Source organism: Carassius gibelio, chromosome B2 (assembly GCF_023724105.1).
Source record: "Carassius gibelio isolate Cgi1373 ecotype wild population from Czech Republic chromosome B2, carGib1.2-hapl.c, whole genome shotgun sequence".
Lineage (NCBI taxonomy): Eukaryota > Metazoa > Chordata > Actinopteri > Cypriniformes > Cyprinidae > Carassius > Carassius gibelio.
Genome location: NC_068397.1, coordinates 3,008,548 through 3,021,796, shown reverse-complemented (window position 1 = coordinate 3,021,796; position 13,249 = coordinate 3,008,548). Strand labels below are relative to the sequence as shown.

The following is a 13,249-nucleotide window of genomic DNA, read 5'->3' as shown; positions in this document are numbered from 1 at the left end:
AATACCTCCGAGAACTGCTTTTGGATTTGGGCAATTTCCACCCTTAAACTTTCTCTCTCTTTAGTCAGATCATTGATTAGTTCCTGCAGTTCCAGTGCTCTGTTATTGCTGGTTTGTAACTGGAATTGAATGGCAGACAATCGGGAAGTGCTTTCACTCTCGATGGTGCTCAGGCTTCTCTTCACATCATCTCGCTCTAGTCGCACAGTCCTCAGTTCCTCCTCAAGCCGCAGACGCTCTTTGGTGAGATTCTGGGTGAGGCTTTGCAACTTCTCGATCTCGCTGGTGCTCTCATTTAGCATTCGACTCTTGTCTTCTATGGTCTTGTAAAGGGTATCGTTGCGTTGATTGGCCTCACGGACAAGGTCTTGTTCCCGCAGAAGCTGCTGTTGCAAAGCTTTCAATTCGACATTGACTCTGTTTAGATTCTCGACTGTGATTATATACTCTTTCTTGTATTTCTCCAACTCATCTTTTGAATTGCGTAGCTCCTGCTCATACCTGCGTCCAGAGGCACTTTCCTGCTCTTGATGGACCCTAAGAGTGGTGATGGTAGTGGTGTATTCACAGCACATCTGATTGACCCTCTCCAGCTCTGTTTCGATCCTTTTCCTCCTTGTAAATTCATCTTGATTACTCATCTTCTCCTTTTCCAGTTCAGCCTGCAACTCGTTAACCTTTGTCTGCAGTTCACTGATGCGACTCTGCAGCCTGATGGCATTCTGTTCAAGTGTGCTCTTTTCATTCTTTTGAGTCTGCATGTCTCGCTTTATAATGAGTAGTTCTTGCTCAGAGACCTTAAGCTTGTTAATGGTCTCTGTGGTCGAACTGTGCTTAGAGAGCAGTTCAGCCTGAGACTGTCTGAGACTTTGATTCTCATCTTCCAAGGCTTTCCTCCGCCTGGTCTCGTCTTGGAGATTCTGGGTCAGCAAGGTAATCTCATGGGTTTTTTCCTGAGCAGCTCTGTTGGCCTCTGCCAGTTCCACCCTGTGTCTTGTTTCAGCCTCTTCGCTTTGACTCATTATGACCTGAATCTTTGACTCCAGTTCCTTCTTGAACCTGCTACCCTCAGTTGCTGTAGACCTCTGCTGATGAGCGTCCTCTTCTGCTTTTCTTCGTGCCATTTCAACTTGGGAGAATGAAAGCTGCAGCTTTCTGAGTTCTTCTTCCAGGTCTCTTTTCTCCAAGGTTAACCTATCCAGCTGAAGTCTCAGAGTTGATGATTCCTCTTCTTTCTGTTGTGTTGCCTTGAGCACACTGGTCTTGGTGATGTGGATCTCAGATTCATAAGTTTGCTTTAGGCTATTAATGTCCTGGTTCAACTGTGTTCTTACCTTTGAGGTCTCTAATTCTGCTGCATTGCGCCGGGAGGCCTCATCCTCCAGCTGTAATTTGAGCCGTTCAATCTCCCGCTCTTTTTCTTTGATGGCCCTTTCAAATTGACTTTTGGACAAACTGAGCTCCTCCAGTTCTTTCTGTCTCTTGCGGACAGCGAGCTCATACTCCTCCTGCTGGTTGGTGTATCGCTCCTCAGCCAGCCTGCGTTTGCGTTTCTCCTCCTCGATAAGGAAGGTGAGGCGGGACAGCTCATCTTGTAACTTCTTCAGCTGATTCTGGGTGCTGTCCAGGCTTTCCTGAGTGGTATTGCATTGCCTAGCCTGAGTTCTCTTGATCTCTTCCAAAGATATAAGCTCTTCTTTAGACTGGGTCAGTTCCAGCCGATAACGAGCCATAGCATCTTCCAGTGTGTTGTTCTTTTGTGTTTGATCTTTAAGATTGTCCTTGAGACGTTTTAGTTCTTCCTCCAAAAGGTCAATTTTAGTGTTCCGCATCTAAAACAAAAAAAATCACATTGAATGGTGTAAGACAAGGGTAGCAACTTCCAAGCATAACAAATTCTTACTCTTAAGAAAGCATTTTGATAATTTGTGTTTCCTTTTTGTTTCCTATATGTATTCAACCCTCTACATTGCAAGTAAATCATTCGCATATGTGACTAAATCTTTACTCTGGGTGACTAAATGATGTCTAATATTAGCCAATGGCTCTGCCTGAGTGCTTCAGAGTTTCACTCTCCGTCAAGCGATCTGTGACATTTTTCAATTCAGCTGAATTAATGTGCAACTCGCCTGTATTTGACGTACCGTAAACTCTAGTGTGAAGGCGCACACCTCACATCGCTTTGTCTTACACATGCAAGGAGAGCGAGAGAATTGACACGCTACATGTAAACGATTTTCTTTGTTGTATTTTCCTGTCAAAATAATGGCATTCCTTTGGAAATCTCATCTTTTAAGAACTTCCGGTTTGTCCGGTAGTGGGTGGAGCTAATGCGCAAATCTCATTGGCTGGCGCTCACCTATTATCATCCCTGTATTGATTTCAGCAAATCAGTTCTAACCAACGCACACAGCCAGATTAACATTCATGAATTAATCATAAGTGTGTTTTATATTGTTCTTATTATTAAATGTATTTATTTATTTATGATTTAACACCATGGGCCCTATCTTGCACCCAGCGCAATTGACTTTGTACACCGACGCATGTGTCATTCCTATTTTGCACCCGCGCAAAGCGCGCTTTTCCCTCCACAGAAGCACGTCGCTAAACTAGTGAATGAACTTGCGCTCCCTGGGCGGTTCAGCGCAAAAAAGGAGGCGTGTTCCGGCGCAAACAATCCCTGGTGCTATTTTGCTGTTCCATTAAACAATTGCGCCACTGACCAGAAAAAACCTAGTCTAAAGTCAGTGGCGTGTTGCGCGTTGTTCATTATGCTATTTTGAGGGCGCATGCTTGACCATAATGTATAGCGTGCACAACGGGCATACACTTGCTCATGTAATCTACACAGATGCAACAGTTATTTTTGCAAATCATAAATTGTTACACTAAAAAAATATTAACACATGAGATGACGGAAATCATTGTGGTGTGCCACGAAGATGTGAAAAAATAGGCATAAATCTAGCTTACAAATTATTCAGGCTATTTGTAGTAATTAAGGATCAGACCTGTTTGCCCAATAGTGGCAACATCTGACAAATTGTGGCTATTTCCTCCCACGCCTGTTTAACCGACGCTATTTTGGGTGGGTTTCTCCCATCCCCATACAACACAACTTCTCTGTCTTTCACTGCTCTTAAAAGAACATCAGTCTCCTCGGCTGTGAACCGCTCCTGGCGTGCGCCTGGTAAATACGCCACAATAATAGCAATCCATAATGGAACTTGCGCACCTGCTTTTAAAGGGAATGTTGGATAATGCTCTGATTGGTTTATTTCACATTACGCCCAAACCACACCTATGAATAATGAAGCTACTTCAGACCAACCCATTTTAGATTTGCGCCGGGCGCAAGAGCCATTTATTCCGCCGGGAAAATAGCAACAGCGCCTAGACCCGCCCACAAAGTTACTTGCGCTTCGCGCTTTGACACTTGCGTTTCAGATCGTTAAAATAAGGCCCCATGTCAGCAGCAGTGGCTATATTCATGGCAAGAGGAAACATTTCAATTTCTTATGAGTAAATTTGTATTATTATTATCTTATCATATATTTTTGTTAGTTTTTCCCAATTTTTTACATTTTTTTCACAGAAACAATGAAAGACCAAAAAAAGCTCCACCACCAGTTCAGTTAAAATGACTAATATGCATTCATACATGGTTATCAAGTCTTAATTCTAATTACTGAAGCTATTAGTACATAATTCTTGAGTGTACTTTAAGATATTTAAAAATATATGAATGTTTGTAAAATGGGTATATTATATCAGTCTGGCCAATGGCTAAAATGTCTGCAGAGGGTTGTGTATTACATTTGGTATCAGCACTAATAATACTGGTAAAACTATTTTCATGGTCCCTTTTGGAAATTCTGCTGACTATACAGTAACTTTGCAACTCTGTCATCTAGCAGTCATTAGAGTATTATTAGGCTGTCTACTTAATATCTCTAATAACAGTTTATTTTTGATGCTCCCAACACACATTCTACTGACTATAAGTCACTTTGCAAGTACATCTACTTATTGTACAAACCCTATCATAGCAGTCTACTAATACTCTATGGCTGCTGGTTAACATGGAGTTGCAAAATTACTTATAGATAACAGATTTCTAAAGGGGTCCATTAAAATAGAGTGTAGCACTGATATTCAGCTTTAATCCTAAAGATCAGTTCACACCAATGTGGATCGCGCATACCTATAAAGATAAAGATAAAGATATTAGCATATATTTCTACAAAAGCTAAAATAATATAGATCATAAATGTGCATGCTGTTTGGCACTGGGATCTCAATTTGGGAAACTCTGATTTGGAAGTTTATTTGGAAAGATATATTCACTACACATCAGACACAAAATTTACCTTTAACTCCTCCATGTTTTTCATCATTTCCCCAAGAAATCTGTAGTAGTCACTTGAACGTGTCAAGAGCTCTATGTAGCGTGACTGCAGCTCTGCCGCCTTTAGTGAGACAGAGAAGGCAGAAAGTAAGGTAAATCACTTGAACTGTGATGTTAATTGATCGTTTTGTACTACGTGTGAAACATTGGACCTGATCTTTAAATCTCGGATGCAATATGATTACCTCCTGCCTCAGTTCAGTGGATGGAGACTGCAGCATAGTCCTCTTGATGGGAATGTTGAGCAGCGTCTCCAGTCCTGCGCTGTAGGATGCCAGCTGGAGCTCATAGTCCTGCCAAAACAGTATGAGCACTGAGGCTTTTGCATAATTTGCATACACTTCTTGTTATTATCAAAACAAGAAATCTTACCTTTATGGAGGCAGCACATGTGTCTGCATCTTTGACCACATCATCCACTTTTTCTTTCTTTCCTTTGATCTCAGAATAAAGCGCCTGTTCATTGACAACAATTTTTTTTTTCAATTAAATATTTAATGCAATCCTTACCCAAATTCTAAATTAACTTATATGATCAGTATATATCAGTAAAATCTTAATTAGTCAAATTAAAATTGCACTAGTACGGACATTACTGTGCTCCATTACTGAGCGGAGATCAACAAGATCTGAACCACAGAGCCACATGATGCTTGTTTAAAATGTCTTTTTTAAGAGCTTTAAGTGTTTAAGTGACTGCTATAATGACCTTCATTGAATGCAATAAAGGTCTTTTATTTCTATTTGGGAGAATAAATGTGATTGCTCTCCTCGCAAATAAGCTGTTTCTTGTTTTTCACTGGCATTTCTCTAATGCAACATTGAGCCTATGTTGAGTTTGAGTACAATACTTGAGGACTGTTAAATCAGATACTTTAAGATTTTTACCAAAGTGGTTTTAAAGTTGGTGACTACAATGGAGTCAATTTAGCTGTACAGTATCTCTACATTTGCTGAAGATTGGTTTTCAGGTACTAAAAACCAAACCTTACAACTTTGCAAACTCTCAGGAAAAAATGTACAAAAGCTGTCACTGGGGCAAAACCTTTTACCTTTTATTTACACCTAAAGAGTACATATTATTACCTTTTAAAAAGCTAATCTTGCCGATGTGGTTATTTAATCTAGAAAATCACCTCACTAGACTTTGTAACAGATTTAATAACACTTGATCAAATGTGGGTATTTTATTTCAAATGAATAAAACTGACTTTTTGTTGGTTGAGGTGGTCCATCAAACTGTCCAGACTGTTGAATTTAGTAATCTGGAGGGCATCCTGGCGCTGACGTGTTTCCTGAATCCATTTGTTAATCATGGAGTTTTTTTGCTTGTAGTGATTCAGCTGTTTCTCCTGTTTCTCCAGGTCCCATACCCTGACAAACAAGCACAGAAAATTATGGTGGTCACACTTTCTTTATTTCTAACCATTTACCATTGTGCATCCCACAAGTGCATGTGGAGATTCTTGCCAGAACCACATATTTATCAATACCTGCTATCAATCTGAGCCACAATTCTGCGCCAGCGGTCAGTCATCTGTCCAGCGAGCTCGGAGTATCTGGACAGGTCAACATCACACTGATGGAAAGATTTGTCTATTTGACTGTTCCAGTGCACAGCTTTGGACAGCTCAGACTCCATAGCCTTCAAAACACCTTTCTTCTGCTCCAGCTCTGCTTTCATCGTCTGCACGGCACAAGACATAATCAAATAGAAATATGTAAGTGACATGCTCAATCATTTAGACTTAGAAGTCAAATTTATTTAATTTGCAGGCTTAAATAAATCTCCTAATTCAGTCAAAACTGAATTATTTCATAAAAAAATTTTTTTAAATAAAAGGCATTTTTTTCCTCCAAAAAACATTATTTTATTTTTTTATGACAACCACCATTCAATTATTATATTTTATAGACAACAATCCTAAACCTATCATTTTTTATTAAGTGCATAAATCTCAAAATGTGTTTTAGGGTCAAAATTACTAAAAAATGTTATTTTAGTATAACTGAGATTATTATTTTTTGTATATCATTTTTAAATGTTCCATATTCCATTTTAGTTGTGTGTTTTTTCTCATTTTTAGTCGTTTTTGTTGTATAAATAAATAAATAAATACATAAAACATGTCTATATATATTATTTCTATTAATTATTATCTCAGTTTTATATGTGGTTATTATATTACATCAAGAAATGTTGCTTTGGCAATTAGCTAAAATAAAAAAAATTGTAGTGTATTTTATTTCATGTAACATTTATTTCAAGAAATATACACACACATTATGTACCTGGTTAAAGAAGACAAGGGGTCATAATAAGATTTCAGGTATATAAACATTAACAGAAATATGAAGTTCACCTTTAGAGTTATGAGGTACTTTTCCACTTCGTTCAGATCAAGAGAAGAAGTCTCTTTTTCTGTCAGACGAGCCTCATGGACTTTAATGATGTCCTCGGCCTGCAGGAGGTTCTGGATCAGAGCCTGAAGAGCAGAGAGCCTGAAACACACACACACACATCCTGAGGAGATTACTGCTAATTCATTCTCATATTATCACCTCCTCCTGTCACACCTCGTGGACACAAACAACTATAAGTAAACTATTCAGAGGTTCATTAAATGAGGAAGCTTATATATGTTCCTGGATCTTAGATGTCAAGGAGACGCTGCTTATTTACACTAAAAGAGCGGGGAAAAAACATGGATTTCCAATATTGACGGCATAGTCACCGTAGATATAATACTGTTTACAGCTGCTAATGAAGCCTCTGGAGATGAAAACCAATTATAGTAAGAGACATGCTCCAATCAGCCGACCAATCACAACAGACCATGCCAGCCGACCAATCAGAGCAGACCTTTTTAGAAACTAGGGTTTTAAAGAGACAGAGCATGAAAAGAGCAGTTGCAGCGACTTCCAGTACGAGAAGAATAATGCTTGATGTAAATATATTCTAGCAGACCCCTTTAAAAAAATTTGGGTACAGCAAGATGGGAGTGTAATTGTATATTGAGTATAATGCCATTAGATTAGTAAGGTTACACTTTATTCCACTAGTCCACTTCAGACATACCACTAACTATAAGACAATAGCAGTCATTAGAGTACACTGTGTGCTTAATATCTGCTAACACTGTATATTCATGTCCAAAACACATTCTACTGACTGTAAGTACATGCCGACTTAACCTACTAACCTTGACCATAACCTGGCAGTCAACTAATAATATTAGTTGACGTGTAGATGCAAAGTTTCTTATAGTTAGTAGGATGACTGTAAGTAACTATAAGTATACAAGTAAAGTGTAACCACACTAAACTCTTATGTGATTCAGTCGCCTTCTGTAGACAGAAAGACATTTCAGCAATCTTAGAAACAGAGCAAAATCAAAGAAAGAATAGATGTTATATGGGTTGTTTTAAATGTTCATGCCTCTGGATATAAGCGGTTGAGAAGCCCTGCAGGCTGCCCAGTTTCTGGTTGATCTGGTCCAGTTCAGAGCGAAGGTAGCGGGTCTGCTCTGCGTTAGTGCTTCCCTCCAGCTCACGCAAGATCTTCTCCCTCAGACGCAGATACTCGTCCCGGATGGAGTCCAGATCACGATGTACACCCTGACGATACGGACCAGACACAGATCGTTCAAAGCTCAAAACTAGCTCATATCACAGTCCCCGATCTAACACTACCACTATTAACAGACCACTAGAAAACACTGCACTTTAATATAATATACAAACAATAGTTGCCATAATTATCCACTCACAGAAAGCTCCAAACCATTTTACATTCTGTCATTTATTATTTATTCTATTATTCTGTTCTTTTTTTCGATGGAAACCCATTTCTGCCAAAAAAAATAAAAAGGTTATTGCAACTTTTAATATTTTTTTCTCGCAATTCTTAAAATTGTTTCTCAGAATTATGCAATATAAACTCGCAATTGTGAGATAAAGTAAAAAATGTTTGGGGGAAGGGAACAATATGTTCTCCAAATATGAGTTTATATCACGCAAATATGAGAAAAAATTCAGAATTGCGAGAGAAAAAGTCAGAATTGCGAGAATAAAAAAGTCAGAAATGCGAGAATAAAAAAGTCAGAATTGCGAGAAAAAAAGTCAATATTGCGAGATAAAAAGTCAGAATTGCGAGAATAAAAGTCAGAATTGCGAGAATAAAAAAGTCAGAATTGTAAGAATAAAAAAGTCAGAATTGCAAGAGTAAAAAAGTCAGAATTGCAAGAAAAAAAGTCAATATTGCGAGATAAAAAGTCATAATTGTGAGATAAAAAGTAGCAATTACCTTTTTAATTCAGTGGCGGAAATGGGATTCCATAGCTTTCTGATATTTCATTATAGATATATTTTGGCAAAAGGTCGACCCAGCTTGGAAAATGATACTTTTCTAATTTCTCATAGGGAAACACCCAAAAACATATTTTTAACACCCATTCCTTTAACATGAATTCCTCAACAAAACTCTTTAATATTTTATAACTTGATTCACATGCGCTGGGTTTTCATGAAGACAAACTTTTGGAAATTCAGTTTTTATTTGCAATATGACGTGGCAGTGGTCAAAAAGGATTTACAAATGATTTTCCTATGGATCCCCTGCTGTAACCTCCGAGATCAGCTGTGTGTGGTGAGAGAAAATGCCCATTAAAATCACAGACTAGCCCCTGTATACGTTGAAACTGAATTTGAGTAAATGATGACAGAGTTTTATTTTAAGTCCGACTGTGTCTATAGCTGGGACTGTTTATGAGTAAGCAATGCAGAGATCTGATCTTCGGTGTATAGGCCCATCAGTAATTGTTCTAGCAGACTACGCCATGAGCAGTGATGTTTGGTGACTGTACCTGCAGCAGCCCCAGTCTTTGGGAGCACTCCTGTACGCTGTTCTCCTTCAGAGTCACGTGGAGGTGCTGGATCAAGCCCGTCTCCGCCGCCTCCATCCTGCGTCTGAGAGCGCTCAGATCTGACATGAGACCCACGTTCAGCCCTGAGCTCACCAGCTTCCCATCTGTCTCCACCTTCACCACTTCTGTTTTCACTCCTCCGTTCTCCCCTACGACACAAACAATTACACAACAGCTCGACTTCCTTCCTGTCATTCTCCTGTCAGTGTATGTTTAGGAAGGAAGCCCAAGTCTGAACAGTGCTCCAGGACCAGATATAATGTTTTTTTTTTATAATTATATAATCATAATTTTTATCTTTTATTTCTGTTTATTTGTATTTAATTTGTTTTTTTTAATCCCCTATTTCAATTTAAAAAAAAAATTTTATGTGTCTTAACAGGGTTTTTTCCCCTCAGTTTTAGTTTAGTTATATAACATCAATTTAAACAAAATAAAATTAGCTTGAAAATATATATGTGTGTGTACATTTGTGTTTTACTTTATTTAATAATAATAATAATAATAATAATAAGTTACTTCATTTTATTTCAAGTAATGAAAATTTTTTTCTTTCACTGTTTTAATTTTAGTTTCAGTTTTAGTAAACTATAAAAACTCTGGGCACTGAACTAAGAAAAAAGAGATCTGCTTAATACTAAAACAAAAAAAGTTGAACATTGAGTGTTATGTTATGTAGATTCATTCATTATTTCGTTAGACTGACAATTGTGAAGAAAATATCCAATCAATGAACTTCAGTTTTAACAACTTTGACTGTTTTTAAAGACTCTTTGCATAGTTTTTTCTAATCAGATTTACTTTAATAAACATTAATCACTGAAGTCAAACATCACACGGGTTTGATATCCATGCCAAGACAATCTGAAGGACGAGGTTGATGTATACTGATCATGAAGAGTGTCTTACTGTAGCTGGGCAGCTGGATCACCAGCTGGTCATAATGAGACTGAGCTCCAGCGTACTGCATCTCCATCTTTCTCTTTTCCTCATCACTAAACATCTCCGAGCCGAGGCTGTTGCGCATGAACTCCTGGTAGTGGAGCTCCAGACTCTTAATAATGTTGCGATACTCTTCAGGACGCATTTGTGAGAGCTGAAACAGATGCAAAAAAATGATGGAGACATTTGTGAAACATAATGCTAAGTAAAAAGCATTGAGTGAAAGACGCATCCGATCCACTCGTACCATTGAGAGCGTGAGGGAGTTGATGTATTGGATGTCCTTCATGCAGTACTGCCAGGAGATCAGACTCTTGATGTTGATGTACAGCTGACTCCAGATGGACATGATGGCTTCGTAGTACTGCTCGTTCCTGTCAAGCAAGCAGTTCATCAGTGCATGTCTCGTTGTACTATGATCTGTGTGCATGTGTGTTTGTGTCGTACTTGTTTGCCAGACTGATGCTCAGAGGGTTTGGAGGTGGGATGAGCAGACACACCGATGGGATGAGCATCTCCAGTCCTCCAGGTCCAGTCACGTGCCACTTACTGCGCTGAGAGTTGTCTTTCAGGATACCTTCATTCCCTTTCATAATGCCCTTCTGAAAAAGTCAAACACCGTTTCAGTGCTCCATATATGACCCTTGAAAACCCAAAATCAGTCACAAGGTTCATCTGAATAAATAAGCTTTCCATTGATGCATGGTTTGTTTAAAGGACAATATTTGGCCGAGATACAACTATGTGAAAATCTGGAATCTGATGGTGCAAAAAAAACTAAACATGGATAAAAATTACCTTTAAAGTTGTCCAAATGAACTCTAAGCAATGCATATTACTTATAAAAAATTCTCTTTTGGTATATTTATGGTAGGACATTTACAAAAATATCTTCATTTAACATGACTTTACTTAACATCCTAATGAATTTTGCCATTCAATCATTTTAACCCTTTCAATGTATTTTTGGCTACTGCTACAAATTTAGCTGTGCCACTTAAGACTCCAGAGTCACATATCGTTTTGTATAAATACATACAATTTATGTTTACGTCCTAACCTAGGCTTTTGTGTTTCCTTCACAATTTAATAGCCAAGTTTGGTAATTTAAAAGAGAGACAATGGCATTTCTTCATTTAGATGGCACTTTTATTCAAAGTGACTTACAGCAGACATGAGGAAGTGAGTCATACAAACATGAGAATGAAATACTACTAATACTAAAATGAAAAATGAGGCAGCGACAACCGCATTAACATTCCATTAATCGCTTCGTTAAAGGGATAGTTCACCCAAACATTACAATTCTGTCATAATTACACAATTCATCATCCTCGTGTCATCACAAACCTATTAGACCTGGGTCCTCCTCGAAACACACATTCAGATCATTTTATTGAAATCCGAGAGATTTCTGTCCTTCTAATGAAACTTTGAAAAAGGTCATAAAGGCACAATGAATTGAGGGGTTTAAAGAGATATGATCCCTTTATATGATCATGTCTATACACAAGACTTGGTTTAAATCGCTCGCTTCATTTAACACCAGCTTTATGATCGTTTTGTATCTTCTACACTTTTGGTCACCTGGACTCTCGAAGGAGGGACAGAAACTCTCAGGTCTCGATGAAAATAACTTCATTTGTGGTTTGAAGACAAAGCAGAGTCTCAAGGGGCGAGAGTCGTTAACCCTCTGGAGTCTAAGGGTATTTTTTGGGGCCTTGAGAAGTTTTGTCATGCCCTGACATTTGTGCTTTTTTCAGTTTCTTATAAATATCTAAATGGGTAAAGTCTAATATCACTGTAATCAGCACAAACTGGGCTATAATAATATGTGAAATGCATGCATGTACGTGATTGTATTTTTGAGAAAAAAAATGTTATGCATGGTTAGTGAAAAACTAAAAATGTTAAATCACTTGAATAAGGCAATAAAACACATACATAAAATTGGTTGCCGGAAAAGTTGAGAACTGGAGCTTGTAGCCTAGAATTTTTCTTTCTGAATGATGTGAAAATCATCTTGTTTACTCACTCACAGAAAACAATATATTGATTTAAATTTTCTAAAACACTTTTTGTTGGTAAAAGTCATATGCGAGTAGGCGTCAACTATCATGAATATCATTGTGATTTACACCTGAGAAGACAAAGGCCTGCATAATGAGCTGCATAATGAGCCTCTCATTCAACTGTGCCACTCTGAGGGAGGACTTACAAGAAAGAATGTGAGAACAAAATAAAAGTATATAATTTTATGTTTGTAGTTTATTAAGAATATATTTAATTATCCCACAACATAATTTAATATCCACTTGGGGGAGCAGTTAAACGGTTTATTAGGAACAATCAAAGCTGACTTTCAAATTTTTTGGCATCCTTTCTCTAGTCACACAATCCTTCAGAAATCCTTTTAACAATCTTATTTTCTACCAAATAAACCCCATTTATTATCATCATCATTATTATTATTATTATTATTATTAATGTTGAAAAGAGCTGATAATATTTTTCAGGTTTTTTTAGGGGGAATAAATCGAAAGAACTGCATTGTTTTTACATTTGTTAGAGTTATCTCTATTTGTCACATTTATATTATTTACATCAAGCTTTTGAATGGTATAGTATTGTATATTGTTAATGAAACTTCATAATGTTTCACTTGATTATACATTAAGTCAGGAATTATAGTTTGGAAAAAGTATTTGGAAAAAGTCTAACTAGTAAAATGTTTACACGTTATTTGAAAACTAGTACAAATAAATAAAAAGAGACTTACTCATGTTTATGATCTCTGCTGAATAAAGTGCTTCATTCTTTTTTCTGAGGAAATCCATTTCTCAAATCCTCAACCACATCACATCTTTTTGGGGTGAATTATATCTTAGTCCTCTCATCGGGAAGCAAACAGTAAAATAAAATAAAATCTTGAAGAATAGTCTGGCTGCTTTTTCTTCTGTGTGGGCGTATA

At 37.5% G+C, this 13,249-nt stretch overlaps 1 protein-coding gene across 2 annotated transcripts in view; it reads right to left on the bottom strand.

Annotated features, from left to right (window-relative positions):
- Positions 1-13,249, bottom strand: part of dspa (desmoplakin a) — a 28,978-nt gene that overhangs the window by 4,213 nt on the left and 11,516 nt on the right. Inside the window, exons 12-23 of one of the 2 annotated variants that reach the window (XM_052548580.1) lie at positions 10,726-10,880; positions 10,526-10,652; positions 10,246-10,432; positions 9,277-9,485; positions 7,851-8,029; positions 6,775-6,913; positions 5,905-6,098; positions 5,623-5,785; positions 4,784-4,867; positions 4,597-4,704; positions 4,374-4,472; positions 6-1,832 (exon numbers count right to left, since the gene is read on the bottom strand). In XM_052548580.1, the coding sequence (XP_052404540.1) occupies positions 6-1,832; positions 4,374-4,472; positions 4,597-4,704; positions 4,784-4,867; positions 5,623-5,785; positions 5,905-6,098; positions 6,775-6,913; positions 7,851-8,029; positions 9,277-9,485; positions 10,246-10,432; positions 10,526-10,652; positions 10,726-10,880 (3,471 nt within the window). The remainder of the gene's footprint in view (positions 1-5; positions 1,833-4,373; positions 4,473-4,596; positions 4,705-4,783; positions 4,868-5,622; positions 5,786-5,904; positions 6,099-6,774; positions 6,914-7,850; positions 8,030-9,276; positions 9,486-10,245; positions 10,433-10,525; positions 10,653-10,725; positions 10,881-13,249) is intronic. The other variant, XM_052548582.1, reaches the window with a different exon arrangement.